The sequence below is a fragment of the Asparagus officinalis genome, chromosome 9, assembly GCF_001876935.1.
Source record: "Asparagus officinalis chromosome 9, Aspof.V1, whole genome shotgun sequence".
Taxonomy (NCBI): domain Eukaryota; kingdom Viridiplantae; phylum Streptophyta; class Magnoliopsida; order Asparagales; family Asparagaceae; genus Asparagus; species Asparagus officinalis.
The window spans coordinates 46,843,897-46,857,232 of NC_033802.1; the positions used below are offsets into that span (position 1 = coordinate 46,843,897).

General features: G+C 39.9%; 2 protein-coding genes across 3 annotated transcripts in view; one reads left to right on the top strand and one right to left on the bottom strand.

Annotated features, from left to right (window-relative positions):
* LOC109824441 (protein GrpE) overlaps positions 1-3,923 on the top strand; it is a 10,701-nt gene extending 6,778 nt beyond the window's left edge. The window contains exons 2-4 of one of the 2 annotated variants that reach the window (XM_020391039.1): positions 370-879; positions 3,293-3,345; positions 3,448-3,555. In XM_020391039.1, coding sequence (XP_020246628.1) covers positions 370-879; positions 3,293-3,345; positions 3,448-3,502 — 618 coding nt within the window. In that variant the 3' untranslated portion in view covers positions 3,503-3,555. Of the gene's footprint in view, positions 1-369; positions 880-3,292; positions 3,346-3,447 lie in introns of both variants that reach the window. The other variant, XM_020391038.1, reaches the window with a different exon arrangement.
* LOC109823413 (uncharacterized mitochondrial protein AtMg00810-like) lies at positions 5,281-6,545 on the bottom strand. Its single transcript, XM_020389690.1, has 2 exons — positions 5,853-6,545; positions 5,281-5,319 (listed from the first exon to the last, which is right to left on the bottom strand). The coding sequence occupies exons 1-2, from the start codon at positions 6,543-6,545 to the stop codon at positions 5,281-5,283; spliced, it is 732 nt and encodes a 243-aa protein (XP_020245279.1).

The window sequence follows — 13,336 nt, forward strand, 5'->3', positions numbered from 1 at the left end:
CGAAAAAACAATTCTGACATCCACATCTTTTAATTCTCTTTTTCTCTACATGTAAACACGTATAATTCTTTTTCAGTGACCCTCAAAGTTAGTTCATATCCCGCGTGTATCTTCTCGTTGAAAAACAAATAGGATCACGTTATGTGTGCCTTTTATATATTTACTTAATTTTACACACACACATACATATGTTTGTATGCATGCTTCTGCTGTCTTACGTAAGCAGTCCACAGTGACTTCCTATAGAAAAAGGAAACAGAAACAAAATTATGTAGTAACAAATTTATACCTGTACCCTTCCGTAAACTTTGAGTACCCTTTGTTTTCCTAGCAAAATGCTGACCAACTAACAATACTAGTTTTCTTCAGACAGTTAATGAAGAAGAGAACCAGGTTCCAGTAGACCAACCTGAAAACAAGGAGGAGCAAGAAGATTTGCCTAGTATGAAGGTGCTCGTTCAAGCTTACAAGAAAGCTATACTGGATGGAGATGAAAAGGGTGTTTCAGAAATAGAGGCAGCAATAAGACTCGTGAAGAACGAGAAGAATAGATTGTCCCTCAAATTTGTAGAATTAACTACAGAAATAGCTTCTGGGAAGAGCAATTTTCTTCGTCTGAAAGCTGATTTTGAAAATTATAGAAAGAGAACTGAGAAAGACCATCTAAGTTTAACATCTAATGCCCGAGGGGAAGTTATTGAGAGTCTTTTGCCTTTAGTCGACAGTTTTGAGAGAGCCAAGCAGAATTTGAATCCAGAAACAGAAAAGGAGAAAAAGATTGACACGAGTTATCAAGGTATATACAAACAGTTTGTGGAGATAATGAGATGCTTGAGGGTGGCTGTAGTAGGGACGGTCGGGAAACCATTTGATCCTTCAGTAAGTAAAAATACCTGAATATTTGTTTCCTTTTCATATGTTTCCACGTTTCTTTGAAGTAGGTTATGTGGATGCTTTTCTCTGCCATTTTAATTCAAGCAACAAAATTGGACAATAAACATTTTGATAAAACCTAGCTTTGCATTTTAAGGGTCCTTTGCTTATATTCTAGCTGCATTAAATTCATGTCTCATAACCAAGTTTCATAACTGTAGCCTGTAACTCTTAAATACAAAAACGCCTTAAATAATCAATAGTTGATGTGCTAACCCTAATCTATTTTTTTTCATCATTTACATAACCCTGGGTAACAAAAACTTACAAAAAATATCTTTCCAACAATTTTCTTTTTATGTCGCGCTGTCCATAGAGGGAAAAGTGTTCAGTGAGATATGCTGTCTCCTGCAGAAGTATTGTTGATAAAGATGTCTCACCATATACGTTCCATAGTTTCAAATTAAATGGATCAGAAAATGATCTAATAGTGTTGAAACCTGATTCCATGCATCTTAGCTAGGAGTTTAATCCAACATTTATGGATCAAAAAAATATCTTTCCACCTATTGTTGCCGATTAGATTATGGTGTCTATAGTAAATTATGTGTTTACTCCATACTCCATAGATGAGAGCCTCAACTCTTTGAATGTACAACCTAGTTTTGGAGTACCTCATGGATCATAAATGACTTCAGGAAACTTAAAAGAATTTTGAGAAGTTGCTATGTTTAATTAATTTTATAGAGAAAGGTGTAAATGAACATGGATGGAGGCAAATAAAAAGTCTTTGGTGGTATTCTCTTTGAAAGAATGATGGTGATCAAGTAAACGAAGGAGATAACCATTAATCAGACTGAAGGGAAGAAAAGATTCATCTGTGCCACCCCAATAGTTTAGGATTAAGACTTTGTTATTGTCACTGCTGCTTACTTAAGTTAATAGTCATGGTCTGACAAAGAATGTTTTGGTTTTCTTCACAGCTTACTTACTTCAAATTTCCATCTGAACAATTGATTATCTTGAATCTGGTTTGACACTGTCATAGCTTTTTTTTTATTTGAGAGATAGGGAAGTGAAAGGATATACCAAGAAAGGATGGGAATATTATTGGTAAATAATGTCCTTGACTTGTCAAGATTTCCTGGTTGTTTCAGTTAACCTTCTAACAGAACTTAGTGATGCTGTCATTCGTTTGTATACTTGACTTCCAAGTGAGATCCTGAGAGTGAGTCAGGTGAACTGCCAACAAGCCATCCAGCCTTTTCCATAAGATAGAATAGCAATCGGCTAGTTGAAATTGGCTTGATAGATCGCTGCATATGCATTGGTTTTCATCCATTAGTTACTTGTATCCAGTATCCAGTTCAGATCTTGGACCTTTTCCAAATTCAAAGCACGCTACTGATATGGCTGTTCTTTCAGAATATGTTTACAAATCCACACACTAACACAAGTGACATGCGCTTTTTTGGACTCTATAAAATGTGATGCGATACGCGGGGCACCTATAATTCTCTTACAAAATTCTCACTTTTCCAAGAAAAATATGTGTTACCACTTACCAGTGTTTAAAAATCCTTTTGAAGATGCGTCTTCAAAACATTTTGAAGGATAATCTCTTTGAAGCACAAAAGAAACAATACGTCTCTATCCGTAGAGACATACACCTCAACACTTAAAGCATAACTACAGTGTGTGCTCCTCTCCACATGAAACCTCATGAGTTTCTCTTTCTTTTTATTGAAATTAAAACGCCAAACCAATAATCTTATCTAATCCTATCTTAGGTTTGTGATTCTTCTGAGTGTTCCGACCGAAAATTTCTTTTCCGTTACTGCTATCAACTTGTTTTCCTACAGTTCTAAGTTTTAGACTTTTAGTTGAATATTTATTGTTTGTTTGAGCATGCAAATGGGTTTATAATCATCCGTGTTATTCAATCTCTTCTCTCTATTCTCAGCTATGCCTTATATTTTATCTAGATTCTTGAATCAATGCGAAAATTGAGCTTAACATTGTAATAACAAACTGCAACTTTAGGTCATGTGTTTCCAATATGGCCATGTGGGTACAAATAAAACACGTCATACATATGTGGCTTAATGTGTGTTGATATTCAACAAATTTCATTCTTGTTTACTGTCGAAGACCTGAATGTTTGTGTTTGTTAATTATTATGTCACTGCATATTATATGCTTCTAATTATAAATTTTAAAGTTAAAATGTAATTAATTTATGAAACACTTACATCTCACACCTTGTTACGCCATGCTTCATAAAAAGGTGCCATGTTTTTCCTTGCACTTCCTTCTTTTAAAACATTGTGTAATACATGTAAATTTCATTGCTACAAGAATGATAAATGAAGAAGAAAACTAATTTATACAACCTAATGGAGGTAAATATATCCCTCAGGTGACCAACTCCGGAGGCAATGCTCTGGTCACCAATTTGTCTCAACTTCTGGAGTATGTAAAACCTAGCCATTTACTTCACCCATCACATATATCAACTTACTTGAATTTTCAAATAATAACTTATAGCCATCATCTCTCATTTTTCAAATGCAGATCCATGAGGCAATTGCTCGAGAAGAGTCTCAGAAATTTAGGGAAGGCATTGTAACACATGAAATCCAACGTGGTTTTGTTCTTGGAGACCGACTTCTGAGATCGGCTAGAGTTAAAGTATCCAGTGGTCCTGGTCCATTGAAGGTTCCATTGGCCACTATGGAAAGCTCCGAGGATACAATAGCGATGCCAAATAGTAACTAATTGTGCATATAGTTTACATTTTAGCTCTTTATTGGTATGGTTCTTCTCTAACTAAACCACCAGTTTATGATTTGAGCATTTTTAGATGGTAAATAGGAAAATTTTGAAATGTTGCGTATCAAGGAGATGATACAACTTTGTGAAAAACTTGTACTATTTGTGATGTCAAAATTGAATACAGATTGAACCCTTTGGTAGATCGATGAAGTGTTGATAACTCTCTTTGTATGTTCGGTTGGGTTGTTAAGTTTGTTTAGAACTTTAATTAGAAATTGGCTAATGTTGTAGTCAGATAATGTGTTTTAAGAGAATATTTTATTTAAAGGCTTGAGCTGAATAGAGGAGAATCTGGAGATTAATGCAATATAACTGCAAGTAAATAGATAGAACAATTTTTCACTTTAGCCCTTTTAAATTTTTTTATTATTAAAATCGACCCTTTTTTCTTTTATTTACCAAAACCGACCCGATTTCTTGATTAGCGGCTTAATCACATTCCTAATTAGTCGGGGTTGCCAACCCCGACTATTTAGGAGGGTCTTAAACCCTAATTAGAAGCCTTAAACCCTAAAAATTAATATTCTAAATAGTCGGGGTTGGCAACCCCGACTAATTAGGAATGTGATTAAGCCGCTAATCAAGAAATCGGGTCGGTTTTGGTAAATAAAAGAAAAAAGGGTCGAATTTAATAATAAAAAATTTAAATAGGGCTAAAGTGAAAAATTGTTCTAAATAGATATTATATACATGTGAAAAATTAACACCTTTACTCCGATTTACCCAAAGGTTAGAGAGGTGAAGTGTGAGATTTTGCAGTTAACTGCTGTTTGTGCGTGAATTGAGAGAGGTTTTCCATTGAGCTCTTGAGCGTTTAACTAGTGCAATCACCACGTCAATGTTTATGTATTTAAATATCAAGCATTTTGTTTGTGGTTGATTTGCAAAAGCAGAAGATGATCTTTTTTTTTTCTTTATTTGAAGGGTAAATTACACTTAAATACTCTATTGTTTTCCCGACATTGCTCCAAAATACCCCAAGTTTAAAACCCTACATGTAAATACCCTAAATTTTCCTAAAATTCTATAGTTGGATCTTTAAATACATAATCAATGAAATGGTGTGCAGGTAATATAACCACCAGCATAAAAGAAATTTTCTTCCCAAAAGCTAATCGACTGTCTAAGCAAAGAGGTCCATTATTTTCAGCAGGAACAAGTAAAAAAAGAAGCAGAAGTAACAGATACGATAGTACAACTCCTTTTACACAGTACAGAATTAGTTTGATGATAAGACTTTAAGAGTATATTCAGTCCGCAACAATCATACAATATATCTTCTGGAAATGCAATTTCCTCCTCTAAAATCTGCAGAAAATTGTCATATCCCAGAAATATCATTCAGACCTCAAGTCTGAAGCATATCTGCGATGGTAGACGAATATAATCATAAAAATCTGGCATGGGCTTATGACACAATCAATAGCGTATACTACAACAAGCAATTTATCTGTTGTGAACCATTCAATGGGGGTAGTCTCATAATCACCTGGTGCTTCAAAGCCATGGAGATTCATCACAGTTGCAGTAATATATTGGGAGGACCAACGTTGGGCACACCGTCGCAGAATCTCACGCCTTGTGCAAACCGTGGACTCCAGCCATTGGAACCTGAAAAGAATGTATGTAAGAAACAACAGATAACAAGAACAATCTCAAGTCGAGTTTCATACAGTGGAGATTAATACAATTATAAGTGCGTGGTCAATCGACAATATATAATGTTGTAAACAAACTTGTGTGAGCTCAAGATGACAGTTACAAAATCAACACCTTTACTGCAATTTTCCAGAAAGTCAGAATAAGAGATTAAGGAATATTAACTAGGAGAATATAAGTTTCATGATATTGATGTTGTAATACAATACAATATATAGACTATACATGGGCTCAAGCGGTGCGAGTCAATACTGGGCCTATACACATATATACTATCTTAACACCCTCCGTCAAACTTAAGGTGGATCAAACACGGAAAGTTTGGACAAGAAATATTGCAGTTGAGCAGAAGTTTGTGCCTTAGTAAACATGTCTCTGAGCTGATTTTTGGAAGGTATGTAAGGAAGAGAGATACAGTGAGTGCTGTAATCCAGTCAGACAATATGACAGTCCACTTCAATGTGTTTAGTGCGCTAATAAAATACCGGGTTGCTTGCATTTTGAATAGCACTTGTATTGTCACAATAAAGAGGAACCAGAGAAGGAATAGAAACACCAAGATCATGAAGAAGATGACGGAGCCAATGAATTTCAAGAGTAGTATCAGCGATGACACAATATTCTGCTTTAGTGCTAGATCGTGAAACTCTGTGCTGACGTTTACTACGCCAAGAAAGAAGGGATGAACCAAGAAAAATACAATAGCCAGTAGTCGATCGTCTAGTATCAAGATCATCAACCCAACCAGCATCAGTGTATGCCCGTAGCATTAAGGAAGACTCAGAGGGAAACAATAAAGATCGAGTGATAGTACCCTGAAGATAGAGAAGTAGTCGGAGCATTGTATCGTAGTGGACGGTCGTCGGCATGGCCATAAACTGACTAAGAGTATGTACAACATAAGATATATCCGGACGAGTAGCAGAAAAATATATCAAGGCACCTACAAGTTCACGATACCGAGTGGGGTTTGGTAAAGGATCACCATCAGACTGACGAAGCTTTAAATGAAGCTCCATGGGGGTAGTGACAGGAGGAGATGTAGCAAACGACGCATTGGCAAGAGTAGCGTGCTGAAGCATATCTGATATATACTTCTTTTGAGATAAAAGATATTCACTGGAAGAATATACAACCATAATCCTAAGAAAATAGCGTAAATGCCCAAGATCCTTCATCTCAAATTGACTTCAAAGATGTCGCTTAAGATTTTGGATAACGGCAACATCATCCTCAGTGATAATCATATCATCAACATACAATTGAAAAATGGCTTGACGCTGAGATTGTAGGCAATAAAATTTATCTTTACGCAAGAGAACTCAAATCTCGTCTGTTTGAGTTCGCCTGCGTGTCAGCACAAGTCAAGCTCGCCTACATTCAAGAGGCCAAGAAAAGCTTGCTTGTTTGTTTGACTTGCTAGCACAAGTCAAACTCGCATGTATTCAAGAGGCCAAGCAGAGCTTGCCTGCAAGCTTGACTCGCCAACACGCTTTGCTCGCCTGCACGAGCCAAAGTTTGCCAACGTGGCTTGACTCACCCGCACGAGTCAAGCTTGCCTGATTTATCGACTCGCCCGCATGAGTTAAGCTCGCCTGAATGTTTCGCTCACCCGCACGAGTAAAGCTCGCCTGTAGGGAGTTTGTCCGCACGAACCAAGCTCGCCTAATGCTTGAGGGGTCCGCCAGCCAACCTCGCCTGTTTGCTAAGCTCGCCTGTGCATTCAGACAGCACCCGAGCTCGCCTGCAAGCCCGCTAGCCTCACCTGAGCGGTGCAAGCAGCTGATTGCTTGTGGGAGTGGCAAGCCTACGGCCCACGTTCTAAGTGATAGAGCATGGCTCTCATCGCCCCTAAGTGGTCACATCCCACAGCTATAAGGGGAAGGTATGATGCTCCTCACCTGTGAACGGTCACATTCAACAAGTCAAGTGATTGACCATACTATTCTTTGCCTATTTATAAGACACCTTTGGCAACATGAGGGGCCTGCTAGTTTTGTAGGCTTGATCGGCTTGGCATTTTTTAGACTCAGCATCTTGAGAGCTTGACTGGATATTCTTAAGCAAAAGCTTGGATTGTTGAAGTAGACTCAATCTGAACTCATAGATTTGAGACTCTTGGCTCTTTGCAAACTCTTGCATATTAGTCTTCCCTAAGCATTCGACCTTGACACTCATCAAGCTCGGGTAATAGAACTCAATCACACGAGAGCTTCTACTGCGTACTGAAGCTCAACCATAGTTTTGAACGGATCATCCAAGGAAAGCAAACTCGATGCAAATATTCAAGGGAGGCGTTCTATCGCTACCGAAGAACCCACGTTAAACAAGAAGATCATTCTCTTCGCTTCTATTATAACTTGATTTCTTGATTTGTAATAAGCTATTCTTATCAATACAAATCTTCTCTTTTCAGGAATCAAATTTTATGCCCCACAGAGATGAAGTATGATAAAATATCGCATAATCCACCAAGCTCTTTGTAAATCCAATAGAAAGAATAGATTGTCGAAAGCGCTCAAACCAAGCTCGAGGGGCTTGTTTGAGGCCGTAGAGAACACGTCAAAGATGACACACATGAGAGGGAGGCACATCAACCGCGGGTGGTGGTTGCATGTAAACGGTCTCAGTAAGTTCACCATTAAGAAATGCACTCTTCACATCCATTTGATGTAAATCCCAATGTCGAGTAGCCACAAAAGCAATAAGTGTCCAAATAGATGTGATTTTGGTCACTAGGGCAAAGGTCTCCTAATAATCAATACCATACTCTTGTGAAAATCCACGAGCAATAAGACGTGCTATGTGACGCTCAATAGAACCGTCTGATTTTGTTTTGATTTTGAATATCCACTTGCAACTGATTGGTCTGGTATCATGAGGTAAGGGAACAAGATCCCAAGTGTAGGCATGCTGAAGAGCTTGTAGTTATTCTTGTATAACGTGTTGCCATTCTGGTTATTTAACTGCCTTAGAATAAGATTTTTGTTCCTGTAAAGAATGTATAACAGCAAGAAAGGATACAATTTGAGGTGAATAAGACTTGGTTAAACAAGAGTATTGTGGATGACGGTTGAGGAGGATTGCGTCGTGGTGGGAGTGATGGCAATACAATAGTCGGCAAATCGGAAGTAGGAGTAGTCATGTCCAAAGTATCAGTTGAATTAACTTCATGAGGTGGTGAAGGTGACTCGAGAGATGAGGATAAAATAGGTGTGTACGATAGTATCAAGAAATTGGATGTGGATCCAGATGTGGATGAGTTGAGAAAGGACAAGTCCAACTCATTATTTGATGAGTAGTAATACAAGTTCTCAAAGAAAATGATGTGATGGGAGATTCAGATTCTTTTACTATTAGGATTATAACATCTATACCCTTTGTGACATGGGCTATATACTAAAAAAATGCATCTAGCGAAGCGAGGTGACAACTTATTGTTGGGTCCTTTTGTTTTGTTGATGATTTACAAACAATTTACAACTAATATTATTTATCTAGTGTTTGTGTTTTTGTATTTATTCTAGGTAAATAATATGCTGGAGGTTGGATGGAATTGTGCTTTAACGATCATATCCAATGGAGGTTGGTGGAAATAGTAGAATGAAGCAATACAATTCAAGTTGAAGATCCAAGTTCAAGCTTCATCCGTAAGTTTACCAAGAAGAGCTTATTAAAGATCAAGATCAAGCTTGGGTAATTTAGTTTAGGTTTTTATATTATGTGTGTTGATACCTTAAGCTCAATCATATACATACATACACGTTTTGGTTTTGTATATATATATATATATAGTTTATATATATACATATATTAATATATATATACTATATATATATATATAATATATATATATATATGAGAAATATGGAGAACCTTGTACCAGTTTCTCCATTGGGAGATTTGGTAGTGAGGTGGGCCAAATCAAGACCCTACATCATTTGCCTCAGAGAGAGTGCCTTAAAATTACTATTCACCTATTTAAAAAAGAGGCTCCATCTCCGCAGGCATGATTAGGGGCGTTAGATTTGGCCACCTCACTACCAAGTTCAAATGAAAGAACTTGGGTACCAAAGGTTGTCCATATTTCTCTCTCTCTCTCTCTCTCTCTCTATATATATATACTATATATATATATTAATATATATTATATATATATATATATATATATATATATATATGTTTTAGTTTAGCTATATAGATATGAAACAATTTATATCTTCATATACACTTTTATATGTTTCATATTCTATTGTATTTGGAAAAATATTGTGTTTTTGGTTTATATGGTTTATAGACTTAACAACTATAGTTTATTCTTTTTATCAAGTCTATAAAATTATTTTACAAAGTTTTAAAACTTGGTTTATGTCAAAACATCAAAATTCAAGTATCTCATGTTTTTATGTTTTGGACATATTTGTAAAATGTTGATATTTTACAAATGGGAGATGTTTTTGAAAACCACTTTTTATAACATGTATATTATCATGTTTACAATCATTTTTCAAAGTTTCATAATTTTCTGAATTTGTTTGCTATTTTTAAAAGCAGTTTGAAAATCAGATTTCTATTTTAAAACAGGCTGATAATCTGTTATCAGTCGACTGGTCAGTCGACTGATGACATCAGTTGACTGGTCAGTCGACTGATGACATCAGTTGACTGATGTGTTGACTGAAGAAATCACCTAGAATAACAAAAAGTTTCTGTTTTGTTTTGGTCGACTGACCAGTTGACTGATAAGGTCATCAGTCGACTAATAAGGTCCGTCAATTGACTGATGAGCTGAAAAACGCCTCTAACGGTCAGCACATCAGTCGACTGATGAAAGCCGTCAGTCGACTGATGAAAGCCATCAGTTGACTGATGAAAGCCGTCAGTCGACTGATGAAAGCCGTCAGTCGACTGATGCTATAATGACTAGATTTTTCTAGCCTATTCCAGTTTTGGGGTTTTGGTCTTTTTACTTTGTTTTTCTTGCGTTTTGGGATCTCTATAAATACCCCTCATACCTCAGACCAAAATCAACCAAGAGAATATTTTAAGAATGTTTAACAAGGGTTTAAAGTTTGGTTTAAGTTTGTTTATGTAGGCGTATAAAACTGCTTATAGGTCCCTTAACACAGCTCGGCACGGTGATTCGACAAACCAACGAACCATCGGGCGATATATCCAAGCAGGACCGTTAGACCACAACACCGAAGCGGATTTACTGTCAAATCAGGATCTGGACTGCCAAATCAGAGTCCAGATCAACACTAAAGATCGGATAAACCGCAAAATCGAAAAACGGGCGAAGCGGCGAACTCCCGGAGGGCTTGGCCAAAGCCGAGCCACCTAGGTGGCTCACCGAGCCACCTAGGTGGCCGGGGTGCGAGCACAAAAGTGGTTGCTCGGCCATGGCCGAGCCCACAACGAGGTGGCTCGTGCCGGAGCACCTTTCTGGTGGCTCCGGCAGCCACGTCTAAGCCACCCTTGGTGGCTCACCGAAGCCACCTTTTGCGGCTCGCGGTCACCGAGCCACCGCTTTGTGGCTCCCGTGCCAGAGCCACCTGCGTGGCTCACTTGAGTACCTTTTGGTGGCTCGTGCGCCACTGACCCACCACTGGTGGCTCGGTGGTCGAGCCACCTGGTGGCTCACCGAGCCACCTTTTGGTGGCGGTGCCGAGCCACCCAGTGTGGGCGACGCCACCCAGGGTGGCCGAGCCACCCAGTGGCCGAGCCACCCAGGTGGCCGAAGCCACCCAGGTTGCCGAGCCACCCAGGGGTCCGAGCCAGGTTGCCGAGCCACCTAGCCGAGCTACGGATCTGAGCCCAGATCCGGTTTCAAATGCCTATAAATAGACATGAGGGCTCATTGTTTTGGAGGTTAGACTTTTTGAGGCGAAACTCTACTGGATTGAGAGCTCAACTTCGGAATCTTGAAGCTTTGAAGACTTGGACTTTTCAGATCTAGTTCTTGGCGATCATCCACGTCAAACAAGGTAGGAGTTCGAGAGAGATTGGATCTGAGATCCACACGGTCATCCTCTGGATCAAAACTTGGTTTTTGATCCCGAGAAGAGTATCGATTTTGCTTGGTCGATTTCGATTACTAAAGGCTATTATTTCCTTGGTGAAATAGTACCCCCGGCTGTTATTTCCTTCGTAAAATAACACCCGTCATACCGTATAGATCCGACCAGATCAAGATCACGTGGTGGTCCACGGATTAACCCCGACGCAGGCGAAAAACCCACACAAGCAAGAGACCGCAAAACAGGATCTTGCGATTTGTTCGAGAAAAGGAGAGTTGTAATTTTCTTTTTTTCTTTGATTTTGTTGTAACCGGATCTTATAAAAAGACCGGATCTTTTGTAACCGATAAACTGTTGCATAAGGAAACAATGACTTCAATGAAAACGACTTTCACCGCGAACAATCTGGCGACCACAGTGGGAGCCACCAATCTAGCTGCCGAGATCGTTGCGTCGTAGTCGCGGATCTCAATCCCGGTCGAGGAGGAGGTCGAGTATGAATTCGACCAACAAAAGTTCGAGGAATATCTGTCATCCTCGTCCGGATCCACCTCCCCCCGCAAGTCCAAGAAGTTCTCTTCCAGGAGAAAAGTTCGTTGGTACGAAGAAGTGCAGAATGCCAACGAAGATCTCACCCCAATTGATGCCGAAGTTGCATCGGGTGAAGCTCCACCGACCTCCAACCAGGTCAAATATGTTCTCGCCAACTCCTCCGCCGCTGAGGGCATAGTGACTCTCTCAAAGAGAGCCCGCCAGAGGCGACGTCAACGCCTAGCGTGGCAACTCGCAAAGGCAATAGAGTCCACTGATGGAATCCGCTATAACGCGGATCTGAAGAGCAGGAGAGACAAACAGCCTCAATAAACAATGAATGGCAGCTCCTCCAAGCCGCCAACGAATGAATGGATCCGTGTCAAACGGAATCGTTCAACACTTGATGAGCGCATTCGCAAGCGCCTCGCACTGTCAGCGCAAGCACGGGCTTAAGTCCAAGAAGCCCGCAGAAGACTGCAGAAGGAAGTGGCCAAAAAGCCGCCACCAACCCGCCAAGTATGGAGGCCGAAGTCTGAAGCGGCGATTCAGGCTAAAGAGCAACCTTTGTAGCCTTCAGCAAAAGTTCAACAATAATTCCCATGGCTACTCTGGGAGATCACGCAGAATCATCCCGAAGAAAGAAGTTAGTTTTGGAGCGTCTCGGTCCACTGCCCGATGGACGATGCAAAGCTCCAGTTCAAGAACGTTTGGGCCCGATAAAGAAGCCCCGAACGACTCAACATGCTGGGAGTCGCCGCCACCCTCAACATGACAAAGAGATCAGGGCAGCTAGGCGCACCAATTTGCGCATTGAAGTCCAGGAGCCCGCTGAGAACTCACGCCCACAAAGGTATGTTTCGAGGCGCATGGCTTTTGAAAGCCTAAAGAAGGCAGTTCGCCCTCAGAAGGAAACATTATCGTCTGATGACGATAGCGTTATACCTGAGAAGTCGTGCCAACACACGATAGATTACTCCGACCTTCAAGCAGACGACTTGTACTATCGTGTTGGGGGTACGAGTAAAACTAGGGAAAGGAGTCCTCGAGAACTAGAAACTCAATGCCCCTGTTCCAAACTCATTCGGGCAGTACTGTCGGAGTGCAACTGCACCAATACAGTCCCCGAAAGAATTTCGGTTTTCGAAAGGCTCAGTACCGAAACGCCAAAACCAAGGCCTAGGTGTTTCCGACGAAGGAGAGCGGTGGTTGAAGATGGAGAATTTCCGAGGGTCACCACAAATATGACCAGCAAAGGGACATCGACACAGGATAATCCCAAGTCGATTCTGGAAGCATCCCGGCGTATAATACGTCTGCAGTCTGGAGCCATCATACGAGCAACTTATGGTAGGATTCGGACAAGGTTACCTTCAGAAGATGAAGAATCGGGGCTCTGCGGTCGCATCAGATAATAC